The sequence below is a fragment of the Rhynchophorus ferrugineus genome, unplaced genomic scaffold, assembly GCF_030347505.1.
Source record: "Rhynchophorus ferrugineus isolate W39M unplaced genomic scaffold, kcgeb_rfMv2 rfM4, whole genome shotgun sequence".
Classification (NCBI taxonomy): domain Eukaryota; kingdom Metazoa; phylum Arthropoda; class Insecta; order Coleoptera; family Curculionidae; genus Rhynchophorus; species Rhynchophorus ferrugineus.
This window is the reverse complement of record NW_027472583.1, coordinates 9,772,189-9,788,077: the sequence shown is the minus strand read 5'-3', so window position 1 is coordinate 9,788,077 and position 15,889 is coordinate 9,772,189. Positions and strand designations below refer to the sequence as shown.

The 15,889-nt window shown below is 33.0% G+C and overlaps 1 protein-coding gene across 8 annotated transcripts in view; it reads right to left on the bottom strand.

Moving 5' to 3' along the window:
• LOC143195633 (multiple PDZ domain protein) overlaps window positions 1–15,889 on the bottom strand; it is a 197,867-nt gene that overhangs the window by 98,104 nt on the left and 83,874 nt on the right. For 6 of the 8 annotated variants that reach the window (XM_076402925.1, XM_076402926.1, XM_076402928.1 and 3 more), the window contains exons 15-19: window positions 12,538–12,691; window positions 11,011–11,118; window positions 4,557–4,682; window positions 1,969–2,385; window positions 1,170–1,260 (exon numbers count right to left, since the gene is read on the bottom strand). In XM_076402925.1, the coding sequence (XP_076259040.1) occupies window positions 1,170–1,260; window positions 1,969–2,385; window positions 4,557–4,682; window positions 11,011–11,118; window positions 12,538–12,691 (896 nt within the window). The remainder of the gene's footprint in view (window positions 1–1,169; window positions 1,261–1,968; window positions 2,386–4,556; window positions 4,683–11,010; window positions 11,119–12,537; window positions 12,692–15,889) is intronic. The other 2 variants (XM_076402930.1, XM_076402929.1) reach the window with 2 other exon arrangements.

Here is a 15,889-nt window from a genome sequence, read left to right as displayed (position 1 = left end):
GTCAATTCTTTATACAGTAGAATAGTTCTCGTCTCTGTTGTATGTAAACCAACTGCAGATGCCGCAAAATGCCGACAGGAAATTTTAAGAGATAAAAACCTAAATCATAAAACTTTATTAAACGATTTATTTAATTTTAAGCCGTGTTATATTTGGTTATTCCCGTATTGTTGGAACTATTGCCGAATTATGGCAAGTTTAGATAAAAAGGTTAAGAATATGAAGTGTCTTTATCGGAAGGTATATACAACTGTGAAAGAAAAACCCGACATATGCGAAAATTTCATCCCAATAAAGCTTAACAAAATTCGAGAATAATAAGAGTCGTCTTTCCTCTTTATTTACAAGATATTTAGAATTTCGAAAATTCGCTTTTAATTTAATTTGATATCTGATGTCTGTTTTTGTTGCTTGAGATAGTGTTGGAGATATAGTATATCGTCGCACTAGAACTAATTTTAAATGTTTAAAAGTTTTTTCTGCAAATTTTAGTGGTAACGAAGAAGTACCAAGTAACACACCAAAGTTCTCCTCTTGCATCTTAACGCTTGGTCATGCACTTCAAGAATTGTGAAGGTTACACTAAAAGTGTAAGGTTACAATAAAAGGTTTTGACACACCACCCCTTCTGAATCTACGATTGCGTTGCTGCCAAACTAACAACCTCTTTCAACGTGGTATCGCCATGTTACCATTATGATACGAATAGTTATTAAAAAGTAATAAAGATTGTAGAAAAAATATTTTGATTAATATATATTGTACCAATTATTCTCAATAAATACTCTTTAAAAAATGATTAAATACATCCAAGCACCTAATATAAATCCGCTGGCAAAAAGGATTAATTCACATATAACATATTACTTACTCATTTTCTCGATATTTCAATTATACGAATGACTATTTACTAACGAACAATTCTAGTTACACGCTCTAATTTCATAAACATTTTATTTATATTGTTTTTATATCACTTAAATATGTTGTTTACTTTAATTCAATATGTTTGTTATATTTTTGTATAAATTTCATCAATTTTATGACTATATTTGTCATCGTCATTTATATTTCAAATAAAACATAAAATATTGCTAAAAGTCGCGATATATTTTTATTAAACCTAATACAATTATTAGACCAGGTAAAAAATATTAGTAATCACTTACTTGTTGTGTACCCAAAATCGTCTTCCTCTTCTTTATCTGCCTCTATTTCTTCTTTACTCCTTCTGATGTTGGCGGCACTCGCTCGGTCAATCTGAAATGGCAAACATTGTTTCTACTTTATACATCACTTCAATATGTAGGTTAAATGTTTCCTAATAGGGGGCTTTACAATCGAGCGCCTTTAGCAACATTTAGCTAATGAAGGCATTCTATAGCGCGTTTGAGATGGAACAGTACATATAATATTCAAGACATATATAGACAGTTCTAAAGGTAGTGTCATAAATATTAGTTCTATAGGTAATGTAATTCGTTTACTTAGTCAGACGTTAAGAAAATATTGTGGCCGAAGCTCGAAGAAGCTTCACAAATAGTTGACGCCACTGAAGATGGTGATAATTTTTTGATGGGATTGTAAAGTAATTGTTCATCATAAGCTGTTCGAAAATGCTCACACTATTACTTCGACTCTCTACTGTCAATAACCAAAGGGTAGTATCCATCTATAGCCCGGACTTTGTCCCGTCCGATTAGCAATTGGTGTTCAAAGGGTTATTCTATAGATAGAGAATTCATACGCTATTTCCCAAGTGATTATTTATTTATATAATTGTTGAGTTCAATATGTGAAAGGGTCTCCAGTTTGGGAAATAGTCAAATGTCTCACGGAGCTAGATCAGAATGATATTAAGAATATAAGTTAACAATTAACAATTTGTCCAGATGGAAGGAGTTCATAACGAACGAGTTTTACGTTTCACTATTTTTTTATCACGGTATTAGCATTTCACATTCTTACCTGTTGGCCTTTTGCTGACACCGTCCGTCCCTCCAGCTGTATGGTATCCATTTCCTCATCATCGCTGCCAGATTCATCCAGAATAATAGGACTTTTGTTGGTTTCACGCGATACATCAATAGTGACGACCGTGTTCAGTGTCGGTGACTTGACGGGAGATACGATGGGTTCCTTATCAACTGTTTCGCGAATTGGCGTAGGTGGGATATCTTGAACGTTCGAATCCTTTCGGACACTTGGAGGAGGCGGTTCGGGCGCAGCCGGTTTTTCCGTCGGACTGGGTTGTTTGATATTATCGTTGTCATCGTGATTGTGTAGATGAGTCTGGTTCGATATCAAGACGTTTTTTGAAGATGTGGATGGTGGAGATGGACTATTATGTTCGTTGTTGATGTTATTTTCGATATCGGTGTTGGACTGAAAAAATACATTTAATAGAAAAACAATAATCCGATAAATGTCATCCGATGAAGGGAGTGGGGGGGGGGGGGGATGCGGCGAGAAGGAGAGAGAGAGAGGGACCGAGAAGGAGAGAAATAATTGTCCATTAGAAATATAGTAATTATTTACTTATTTTAAAATAAAACAATATATAGGAAATGCTGTTGTCCAAAATCGGATTAAGGGTCTATACCATTCGGGATTCATTTTATATTTTTAATTCCATTATTTAATAGCGGAAAATTCAATAGACAACCTTTTTAGCTTATTTTTCGAAACGATTTTTAGCGCGCTTGGAAAGTATTAATAGGTTTTTCTTGTATACATTTATTATACTTTCTCAAAAATACGTCTTAAAGATGCTAAAAAACGTCATAACAACTTGCTATTCTAAATTACGCGTTCAATTATTTCAATTCGTATTTTTTTGGTAGTATATTTTGTGTTAAAATGAACAATAAAGCGTAAAACAAGACAAAAGAAGATATTTATCGACACCTGCCAGGCGGATTGAAAATAGAAAACTGGTCAACAGCAGAGGAATCGTGAGTAATAACGACGATGTTTTGGTACGTTTTTCTTATTTATACGTTAAATGTACCATAATATTAAAAATATTTATTTTTATGTAATATATATTTTCATTAAAATTTTGTTATATATTAAAGTCAAAATAAACTGAGAGTCAAAATTATGTCATAGTGATATTGTGACGTATTAAATTTAGATGACCTAAGTTCACTCTTATTTTAAAAGGAATATATAGTTGCCTTTGTTAATTTTAGCTAAATTAGTGTTTATTCGGTATTCTTGCTTACTTGTTAATGCAAGGACAACAAAACAAGAGTAATAAGTTAATTTGTAAATTAAGATTATACCAAGCATAAAAGAATAAGAATAAAAACGGTGATATAATATCATTATAATGAGGTAGTGGACATTAATAAAAAGAACAGACATAACAAGAGCTATGAAAAGTGAGGTATTTCTTCTACATTTGATAATTTTGGTTATATTTTTCACCAAATAAATTAGTAACAGAATAAAATCCTTATATTTTCTTATCAAATGATTTATCTTTTCAATTGAAAAGTCCCCGGCTTGACACATAGATGGCGCTACTTGAATTAAATCCATATGTTTTTTAGTTGGCCCTAACCATCAAAAGGTGCGTGCATAAATTAGACAGCTGATCATTGGTTTGCGAATTATAGCAGTTGAGTGAAGTAACTTTTGTTATTATGAAAATAATTGTAAATTACATAGCGTTATTGGGCCGTTTGAAGGACGAAATCGCCGAAAAACTTCACCAAGACAATACACTGTGTCACAAGTCAGTGGAAACGCATGAACTGGGATTCGAATTGCTTCCTCATCCACCGTGATCTGGCCTCCAGCGATTATTTTCTGTTCGCAGATCTCAAAATAATACTCGCTGGGAAGAAATTTCCGTCGAATGAAGAGGTGATCGCCGAGGCTGAGGCCTATTTTGAAGCAAAGAACAAATCGTACTACAAAAATGATATAGAAATGTTGGAGGGTCGCTATAATCAGTGTATCACTCTTGAAGGCAATTGTGTTGAATAAAAAAAACTATGGTAGGCCGGGGATTTTGCCAACATTAATCTAAACAAAGGAGGTAGCAAGAGGGAGGAAAAACGAAGAATTTCATTTACATTTGGTAAGTTTGGAGATATTTTTTAACAAATAAATTAGATACAGAAGAGAATCCTTATATTATCAAAAAAAAAATGCTCCTTTCACGAACGGTAACGATTTTGTTCTGTATTCCGAAGCTCGGGTCGCTTGCTTTTTTTTCTCGGTAACAAGACAAAATATTACAGCCTCACTCATTATAAAATATTATCGGTTCATGTGTTTCGTCAAATCGGGCGTTTAAATCTCGAACGCACTGCCGAAACTCGGGTTTGTTTTTCCCTTGTTATCTTTATTTGAAACTCTTCTCCTCGGCAAATAACGAGGAGCGAGGAAACAAAGGTGTACGACGACAAGGGACGTGGGGACGCAGAACGCGCACCCCTTTCCCTTCGCCGTCCTAGGGGTAGGAAGTTGTGGCGACGGTGGCAGGGGGCAGGGTGGTCGGGGCGGTAGGATAGGAAAAAAAAAGCGGAATCAAATATACTTACCCAGGGAATTAGAGACTGTACGAGGAACACAACAGGATTTGAGGCACTCCTTATGGCTTCTACGGCCTTATCGTGGGTCGCTTCTCTCAGATCGATACCACTCACCTCCAATATTCTGTCGCCAGTCTGATTCGCAGGAAAAAAACATAAAACATTACTTTTTATAGTTCGTTTTTTTTTTGCTAGACAGATAAGTTCATTATATATTAAAGAGTTTCCTTGAATTTGTTTTTTTTTCTATATTCTTTTCGTTTTGTATTTTTCGTTCGGTTTCTTGTTTCTGGAGCTATCAGCAAGAGTAAGAAATAAACCTAAAATAGGTCATTTATTTACGCAATACATTTATCTAAAACTATTTTCCAGTTGTTGAATCCTACTTCTAGAAAAACTTTCATGACTTTCTTCGGGTCCCGTTCGTTATATCTTCGAAGTATTTTTTGAGTTTATGAGCCAGATATTAGACGAAACTAAATTTGGCGAATAGGATGGCTACGGTTATGATTTGAGTTGAATATTTTATAAATAAGCTGCGAAGAATCAATATGGTATGGCAAGATGCATTTCAACTGTATTGTATGCAAGTTTTGGTAATTATTTTCCGGTTTTTGTGTAAACATATTTCACTGGCTAAAAACAAATCAATTCAAACTCAAAAACCATTGGCAGCAATGTTGAATGTTTGTCGAAACCCGGTTTGTTAACCATTATAAACGACGGGAGAGATCCAAGAGATGAAAAATTGATGCCACATGAATTGTATCGTCTCATACAGCGAATCATGCTCATCGTCTCATACTTTTCGCATCAATGTGGAATGCGCTCGCAGAGCAACACTTTGCTGATTTCCAATATAGCTCAATAAATATTCCAGCTCAAAGGAAAAACTGTTCCTTTGGAACGGTACCCTTCAGTACTTTAAATTAACACATTTTAACTGTCCATTGTAAATAACGTGCTTCCTTTAGCGAAAAAAAAACTGGAAAGGATCTAAACCTCAAAGTATCTGGTATTTAAATGAAAAGAACATCTTTCAGAAAGAATTTATAATGTGAAAAATCAGAAAAATTGTACATATTCATTTGCTTTGTCGCAATTTTCTGGATATTATATGTAAGCCCACGTCTTATATTTTGCAATCATGTTTCAGGTATACGAATACTTTTTTGGAAAAACTGTTTGTATTTATAATATAAAATGGGAGAAAAAGGCGTTTGGGGCAAAACGTTTTCAAAATCAACTGAATAGACCTAAATGATAAGTTTATGATTTCTGATTATCACTCGATAAATTTTGGACTTTATATTTTCAAATGATTTGACTTAATCAGCACTCGGTTGTTTAACTGGACATCACACTTTCTTTAATAATTTATAAAAAGTAAAAATACTTGCTGTGGGTAGAGTATCACCATCATCACTGTCAAAAATTACCTTTATCATGAACATCTTTCGACGGAAAAAACGTACTTCTATTGTTGAACGCTGAGTAAATATGTTGCACAAAAGAAAATTTTACGTAATAGAAACGGAATTTTTTAACATTTTCTGGGACAAAAACTAAGCACCTTTACTAGGTTTCTGGTGAAATGTCAAATTTGTTACGAAAAAAACTGAATTCTCATTTAGCAAAACCAAAAACATTTGGCGGACGAAAATAGTCTTTAACTCTTTTTTTGTCCCTAACGGAAGACTCAAACAATGTCTCAAAAGCAGTCCTTTGATTTTAGAGAGCAGTCAGACATCTAACAGTAAAGATAGGCAGTAGCAAGTTTATTGTGCGCGTTATCAGCAGTGCTTCGTGAAATATGAAATTAAAATTTTTCATCATGACAATGCAAGCTCTCACACGATGGCTGGAACAATTACCTCTTTGATTGACAAAAAGGTCGAATCATATGGTAATAGAGAGAAAACTCAATACAGGTCTCTAGAGAAAAGTTTCGTTACGTCCAATATCTAGATGGGGTTATAATCGCCCATTCAAGTAATTGGATTGGTCAGTTTAAATCTCCATTACAGGTTCCTGTAATTTGATTAGTTCTTTGATAATGTTTGCCATGCAGGCAAGCAGGGCATTATCTGACGTCATATTTCATTGTCAATGATATTAAAAAAAACAACATAATTTCTGAAATAGATTTATTAAATAAAATTCTATGGAAATATAAAAATAAAAAAACTGATAATTATATACAATACTCAATATATATAAAATGAAGCCCACAAAGTAGTTATTACATTTTTAATTGATACATATATTTTCTTCATACTTAGTCCAGTCAATTTTGGATCTTTAATGTTATCAACTAATATTTCAAAGACAGCCGGATAGTTCTTCCGAGGAATATCATGCTGCATTTCTTTACGATCTTTATAGACGGGTACACAACACCTAGATCCAAGAATGCATTATATAAACACACTCTTCTCAATGTAAGACACAATGAAAATGGCGTCCAAAACAAATAAATAAGAAACGGATCATAGAAAGGAAATGATCCAACGAAATGTCTTCTCGGCTTCGAGCTTAGCGATTAAAATAAGTAATAGGTTCAAAGTAGTGACATCTGGATATTGGACATGGCGAAACCTTTCTCCGAAATTGCCTATAAAGTTAAATTTCACACCGCTCATCCTGCGAACAGCTGTGATTTTGGCACTAAATAACTATTTTTTTTTATAAATTTTATACCCATATATTGAATTATCATGGAATAAATTTGGTAGCTAAAGTTTTTTGACGACCGAAGAAATCACGTGTTGGAGATATCTAAGTGAGAAAAAATTTATAACGATTAGTTCAAGTACCTACAAAAGTGTATAAATCATCACGGAGATAACTTTAAAAAACAATAAAGCTATTTCCGTTAATAACTTTAAATAAATTTTAAATAGCAATTTGTAGTGAACATATTTTTTACCCAAATATTTTAATCAATTAAAAATCATATTTATGTTCGAACAATGAAACGGAATCGATACTTGACGTAAGGACAACGATTTATTACAAGTATCATACGTACGATATTTGGATGCTCGAAGTGAGTGCCCTGAAAGTTAGTTTTAACGCCAGAGGCGATAATAACATTTGTGCCAGTGCCAAGGACAATTACTACCACGAAAGAATCCCATAAATCCGACAGATTTTATAACGCCATAAAACGACGAACTCATAAAAGTCTACTTACAGTTTTCATTTTGATTTTTCCAGTGTCAATCTCTCATTATCTCCAGGCTCGGGCTCCGAACGACATAAATCGAGATCGATACACCGTATCATACGAACACCTACCGCCCCGTCCACCTCCCCCCACCACGTCCTATGTCAATACGAAAAAAGTCAAACACAATTGCCTTCGTTCGAATGGCTCAATGACAGTTAAAATTAATTCCCATATCGAATGGCACAACTACCTGGTTCGCTGCGTGTTAATATGCAGGAAAAGTTCTGGATTAGAACAAGTTGCTGCTGCTATTCGGTATCGATCTATATTCCATTATGTATATTAGCTTTAGAATATTCAATATATTGATCAGGAATAATAAATTGGAAAAAAATACCGAGCTTGTTATGTATAGGGCGTGTAAATAAGTTTTTTTTGCAAAACAATAGCAATGTACTGCAGAGGTCTGCATCAAAAAAACTGATTGAATATTTTCAATTCATTTCAATGTATTTCGGTATGCTTAAAGAGAAAATATTATGGAAACAATTTCATGGGTATCGGGATCATTGAAATGCATTTAAGATCCAATAAAAGAAGATTTAATGCAATTCTGCTTTATAATGACGGGATTTATGCTTCCATTTCAAGTTTTAGGGTGCTTGAATCTGGAAGTACATTCTCTTCATTCCCACCAATTTTTAGAATATTTGGGCGATGTAAGGGGAGAGCAAAGTGAATTATTACACCAGGACATCAAAGAGATGCTGAAAAGATACCAAAAAAAATGGAGATACCTTGCAGATTCTTCCAACAAGTACATACGATCGTACAACATTACTGTGTATATCGTATAAACACATTTTAGTTAAATAGTAAATAATGGAACAATATAAGACAAGGAACAACCCAGAGAGAAACAAAGTGAATTCATTGAAGAATAGCAGGAATTTTTCAATGAAAATTTTTGGAATTCTCGAAGTTCCAAATTCGAGAATGGATTTTTCCATTATTGGAAAAATAATGCATTATTTTTCATTATTTTTGAATAATGAATGGATTGAAGAATATATATCATTGGAAATTGTCTTATCGACAAGATAAGGATAGCAGATAGAAATGTATCACCTTAAATATTTTGCTTCTCAAAATGGGTAAAACTTGCGGAATATAAATAGAAAGCTACTGTATATGGGCAAAAATATTTAATATTTAGCTGTTAAATAAAGGGACACATAAGAAGATACGAGCGAAAAAGTTTTATTAGCAGTGTTCTTGTTTTTTTTTAAAGAAAAATATACCACATTGGAAGAGTAGTAAAGAAATATAATATCAAAATTATATTCAAATCACACCAGAAGATGCCACAGGTGTTCTCTAACCCCAACACTAAAATTAAAGGAAAGAAAAAATTGGGTGATGATAAGTACACAGATAAAAAAGATCAATGATATATAAGATATGGACACACGTTTCAGTCAGCTTTGGCTGAACAGTGGCCATGGTATTCAGATGTATAAAATTTAGATTTTGGATATTCCACAACGCTATTTTAAGTGAAAATATCGAAAGGGTTTTGACACTCACAAACACCAAAATAACCCGAACAAAAACAATTGCTGTATGGCGATCCCCATCTGGCATACTATATTCCCTCTGCTTTTTAATTATTTAAAGTCAAGTATCAGTTAATTTTTCAGCTCTGACAAGCACTTGCTTAAAGAGAACAACCTGATTAAAGTATGAAGATAGAATCAATAACGACTGCGTCAGCTAATAAACTAGACTCCGATACGGACGACAATAGTTCAAAATATTTTATTTAAAGAACAAAATCCGGGACAAATGAATTCCAATACCGAATATGACCACTGAAATATTATTGATTTCTTTTTTACCTAAAATGTTGCTGAAAATTCGTGTCGATTCGCTAAATTTAAATTCGTTTTTCCATAATTAATTTTAATATAGTTTATAAAATTGCTAACGGAAATAATAATACAAAATAATTCGATTATGAGAAACCAATATTGTTTTACGTAATGAAACGCCCGTAACAGCAACTCGACAATCCCATACAAAGCGAGAATTACATACTGGTTGTAAATGCCTTTTCTTTCGGACACAATGGCAAATTGTTTTCGAAAACCATATTCGGCTTGTTGGACGCGTGTCAACTGTATTTAATGAGCCTTTTATTTTCCTCCATTGTAACGTTACAATGACATTCTCCCTGGCTAAGATATAATCTTTCATTTGTAATTTCAGTCGTATATAGAATTTGCATGTTGATAAATGATGAATAAATAATTAATGAACAACAATAAAATAATAGTTAAAAAGGATTATCGTTAATTGCTGACCGAAGAATATAGTTAAGGGTAACACATAATACAAATTGTAAATAGATAAGTAGGTCTAGATAGATATTAAGCTAAGTTATGAGTATATAGTAGAATATAAAATACGTGTAATATATAGGTTTAATAAGGTATAATGATTATTATGTACATATTACATTTTATTATATTAAAATGTTTTTGTTGTGTTAAAAATCTAAGTTTGGTTATTTTTTACATTTTAGTGAGTTCTTTATTTATTTTTTGAGGTCGGTTCAATGTTTTCATTCAAATATTTTACTTTCCTCTTTTAGTGTTAGATATTTACTCAATCAAATTACGCAGTCAATTTATTTAGTATTACAAGGCCTATTGTAAACGTGCAGTACCCGTAGGAAGAAAAATAGAAATAAAGAAACAATGATTGAAAATTAGCAACGCTTCAGGCCCCGGGGTCCGCCGTCTAGCCTAGATGATTTGATCAATGTTCTAACCAAAGTATTATTAAACTAACTAGAACATCATTGAGTACATTTTTTAACAACTAGATTTTATCTGGACTGGATCAATTGCAACGGGGACTTTGAATTACGGTCCTCGTTATAAAGCCTACCGACTGACGAGTGACTAGCCTAGAGATCATTTCAGAAGACATCCGGTCGTATCCAGCCTGGTTAATGGTGGGATGATTTTCCTGGTCGGATTTTGCACGCTTCATATTCGAATTACATTAATAAACAATCATAACCATAAATTTACGTCATTTATTATGCCCCAACAGAAATCGAACCCGCGACTATCGAAACTATAGAAGAATAACCAAGAATTACTAACCAATTAGAAACCAATTAGAATTATAAACCAAGAACCACATCAAAGGCATATACTTATTTGTACTTCTAATAATTTAGTTTTTTTCTAATTCCAATAAGCTAAATAAGTTAATTTTTACCTTAAATTGACCGGTTTTGGCGGCAGGACTCCCCGGAGTAACGTTTTTCACGAAGATGCCCAGAAAAGCGCCGGCAGGCTGCTGTTTCTCCGACTGTTGGACATCTACCTTTAAGAAACAACATTAAAATAAAAAGTAACATAATAAGATTTCGTCGCTTTGGCTCGTCGACGTAATTAATGATATTTATGACCTTACGAAGAAATAAATAAATATAAGACGTCGAATAAAGGAATCAAAAGACTGCGGGAGAAAGCCGCGGTTATATTAAGGGAAGGCCGGAGCATTTCCTGCAGGAATAAATTGTAAGCGGGCGAGAGAGTTATTGCATAGTATTATGGACCGTGTACGTTATTTTTTTTATGTTCCTCAAATATTACATCGCTAGATTGTATAGCATCCTCTATTTATATAAATCATTGTAAAATGTGTGAATAATTGTTGTGAACCGGAGATTGAGGATTATGGTTTATTGTGCGAACAACAAGGGCAGGAACAATAGCTGGGAAGGCCTAATGGCGTCGGTTGCTGGTGGTGGAATGAACAAACGAATTAGGTGAGAAACGGTCCAAAACAATAGGGCTACAAATTGCCACAGGGTCGTCTAACGATTTAAGGTCAAATATGGCCTAATAAAAGTATTCAGATTTTAGAGGATCTTCCGTTTATAGATTTTAACTATGATATAGTTAAACATTTTTCAGTTTTTTTTTTCAATACAATGATATGTTTTCTCGAATATCAACAAACAACTTTAACAAAGGTTGAAGAGATTATATTGTTAATGTAAAGTTGGAGAAATTAATTTAAAATTATAAATAATTATAAGATGACTCGATATGATTTAATACTACTACTACTCCATCATTTATAAACTTCCGAATATTTATTTATATAATTTATACTATGAATTTTCAACAAATACTTATTAGATATAGTCACTTGTAAATTATCTATGAGGTATAAAAAACTGATGATGACTATATTTTGATTCGTCAATTTCAAAATAATGTTGGTAACCTGAAAGTTGGGCTACGCGCGGGATGTTCTATATTTTATTCTAATTATAAGACAAAATAAGTGAAATTTTCTCGAAATGTTCGTTTAATATCCTTATTTATAGGACTTTCCAATCAATTACTGAGTGGTGCACTTGATATTGATGCTTAACTATAGGGTCACTCAAAATCAGAAATGTTATCGTAAAAAAATAGGTGAGATTATTAACATCTTAAATAATATTACTGTTTTACGTGAAAATTTAAGGGTTAAAAAGAAACTTTGAATGAAGAAATTATTAACGAAACTCTCATATTCCTAAATCGTTCTGGAATAGAAAGGGATAAAAAAATTAAAGGAAACTTGGAATAAATGTATTACTCTTGAAGAACAGTATGTACTCTTTTTCTTAATGAGATCGAATTTATTAAGCAAACTGTTATATGTTACAACTTGGTAGCAAATGTATCGAAAGTGGAGGTACTCTTTGTCACATTGAAATCTAGTTGCGTATTACAACATTCTTACCTTTCCGCCCACTATACTGATTCCTATATTTTGATTCGGCTCCCTGAAGACTTTAACAAGATGCGTCGAGCCCCAATGATTGTTGACGACATCCTCTTGATTACCCTTCATGCTTCCTTGATCCGAATCCAGTTGCCGGATTACCGCCATGTCACTGGAAAAAAAACCACCCTCAGAATTGTGAAGCTTTTCCGGTCGAGATTCTATTTAATTTTGTACTTCGCCGCCGTAACGAGGGACAAGAATTGACACATTAAACGAACCCTCCGACCGAAAAAAAAACCTTAATATCTCCCCAACTCCCGAACGGATGATTTACGCCCCTCTCGAGCGGGTATATGATCGAAATGACACCCCCAGTTTACTTACATGGCAAACGGACCGAACTTTCGCCATTTCTCTAAACGGAAATCGTTCTGGCGCAAATTTCACCCCCGAAATTACCCCCAAACCCAGATACGCTGTCCGGAAACGACGTCTTACATTGCCCTCGTTATACTAAGCCCGATGTTTGCTCGAAAATATCTAATCTTATTAAAACTACAACGCTATTAGGACGCTGTTATTCGTTATGTGTGTTTTTTTTTCACCTCCCTCTTGACGGGGGATGATCCGCAGTAGAGGGAACGCGTGTGGGTGAAAGCGATATCATTTTGCTATGTCACTGATACTTGTTAATATTTAAATACACAGTATAGTAATACAACCTTGAAATGAAATAAAACTCATGTAAATTGTTTGAAGCCTATTAGTTTTTATGATGAAACATATTGTTTTGACGTATATTCTGAGTTAAAAAATCGTTACCTAAATTAATCTTTACTTAAATTAAAAGCTAAGCAATAACCATATTTGCTGTTGATATAGAATTATTAGAAGTAGACAAGAAACAAGTGTTAAATATATGATTTATATCCATATAAAAGCCAGAAGAAAAATCAGTAGAGGGCACTGTAATTTGTAGTGTTCAAAATTGTATAAAAGACCAGAGATGTAAATAAAGTTTATCTTTTATTCCAAAGCCATTCTGTCCCGTTCCGAATCATAAGTGATGGGTAATACCAAGAAGTATGTTCAATGTTTGCTCAAAATATCTAATTTTATTAAAATTACAACGCTATTCGAACGCAGTTATGCGTTGTGTATGAACATATATAAAGAACGATGTTAGTTTGATAGCAATCCAATTGTCGATACATTGCTTCAGCATTTCGAAACCGTTTGTCAGGCAACAAACTGAATGAAACTATTCAAATGATAATCAGAAGGCGCTATGTTAGTGAATACACAGAACTATCCATTGGTGCTGCTGCAATATATCTCTTATAATCCTTGCAACGTGTGGACGAGCGTTATCATGCCAGGGTATGACTGCGTCTATTAGTAGCTTTGGAAAACAACAAACATTTCTAAAATTTATTTCTTATTCAGTATTGAAAAGTTTTTTACTGAATGATACATCGAGGCTTTTTAATATATTACATTTTAAAGTATCCTTTTACCAACTATTTTTTATCTGGGCTGGACGTACACTTTCAGTGCGCTCCAAACTACGGTCCTCGGCATTAAGCCTACCGACTGGCGAGTGACCAACTTAGAAATCACCTCAGAAAACATCCGGTCTTACCCAGCCTGGTTACCGGCGTGACTGAGATTATTTTCCTTGTCGGATTTTGCGCTCTTGCCTTGGATAATCACAAATATTAAACAATCACAAACATAAATTTAAAACTAAGCCCCAGCAGGATTCGAACCCGTGACCATCGCAACAGTAGGTGGACCGTCCTGTCACCTTTACCACTGCGCCAACCAAGTCGGCACAATATTTTCTGTTTGCATAGAAATAAATAACGCAAGAAACAAATTAGATATAATGACGCAGCATACATATACAAATTTATATGCTGGTTTCAATAGTTATTTCTATTGATTTCATGAATAATATCCATTTTGATTTTGTAATTCATTTAAAAATTGTATTAAGTTTCAAAACATTCATTTTATATCATTTTATTTATACATTTACTTTAATGTTTACGACGATGAATATAAAAGGCAACCAATTCGGCATATATAATTTTTCAGTAATAAATAATGCAGTTAATAATTTTATATAACACTTTGATAAAAATAAACGTTAAAATCAATTTAGTTCACCTTTTTCTCCGCTAAATACAGCCGCATTTTGTCTTCTACTGTTTTATTATTTAGTTTTCAAAATATGGAATTTCATTAAGTTCATCATAAGAATTGAGAATTTAATGAACTGAGAAATTGAAAGACATTGTTGGAAATCGTACTCACTGCATGGTTTATAGAAGACGAAACTTCAGATTGTGAGCATCGTTGCAACTATTATTGCAAAATAAATGGATATATGCACAATTATTTAATATATTTATAATTTGTCGTAATATTTTTCAATTAATTGTTTTAAAGGATAATAATGATTTAATTGTGTTAATTTTAGTGGATATTTCTATAATTTTATAAATCTAATATTACTCTGTAGCAAGAAAATTGTTTTTATTTATAAACAATACTTTTATTTAAAGTCAGTTGTCCATATCACACATACGGATTTAAACTTATCTCTTTAGTTTGTGCTTTAGTTGTGTCGGTGGAAGATTTTCTAAAAAATTATCCACAACAACATTTCAACAATTTAATACAAAAACTGTATTGGATATGACGGAAAGGCAATTTAGCTTTTTCATTTATGTTCCTATAAAATAACAACCTATTTATGTGACTTATATGTAAAATAAATGTTTAATAGGTATTAATAAATCTTAATTAATTATAACTGAAATGATCTATAAAAAATTCTTTATATATGACCGGTACTGTGGTATCGATTCCGGATCCCACAGTATTAGTCGACTATGTTCGAAATAATAATTGAGTAGATATTATCCCGATATCTGGATCGGCTGAAAATTAATATACGGAATGGTTCGATTTCGTTTAATAAACAGATAAAGTTAATTTATTTTGAGCTGCCGATTTATATAAGCCTGATTATAATTTGATTATATATTTCATGACGAAAAAGATATAAATTATATAGGAAAACGTCGGACTTATAACTGTAAATCGATAAGGTTCGCGAGTTGAGACATAATTAATATATATTATTTCTATTATTATTGTTATATAGGGCGATTTTTGGATAAGGGTAATTTTGATAAACCTTTATTGGGATAAATCGGCGAAATCAGTGGGTCATCGACCGTAACAAAACAAGTAATAGTCGGAAAGAACTATGTCGGAAGCTCGCATAGATTATCTAAAAGGTTAATTGAAAAGTCCCCGGCCTACCACATTTTTTTGGCAAAATTTTTTTTTTATT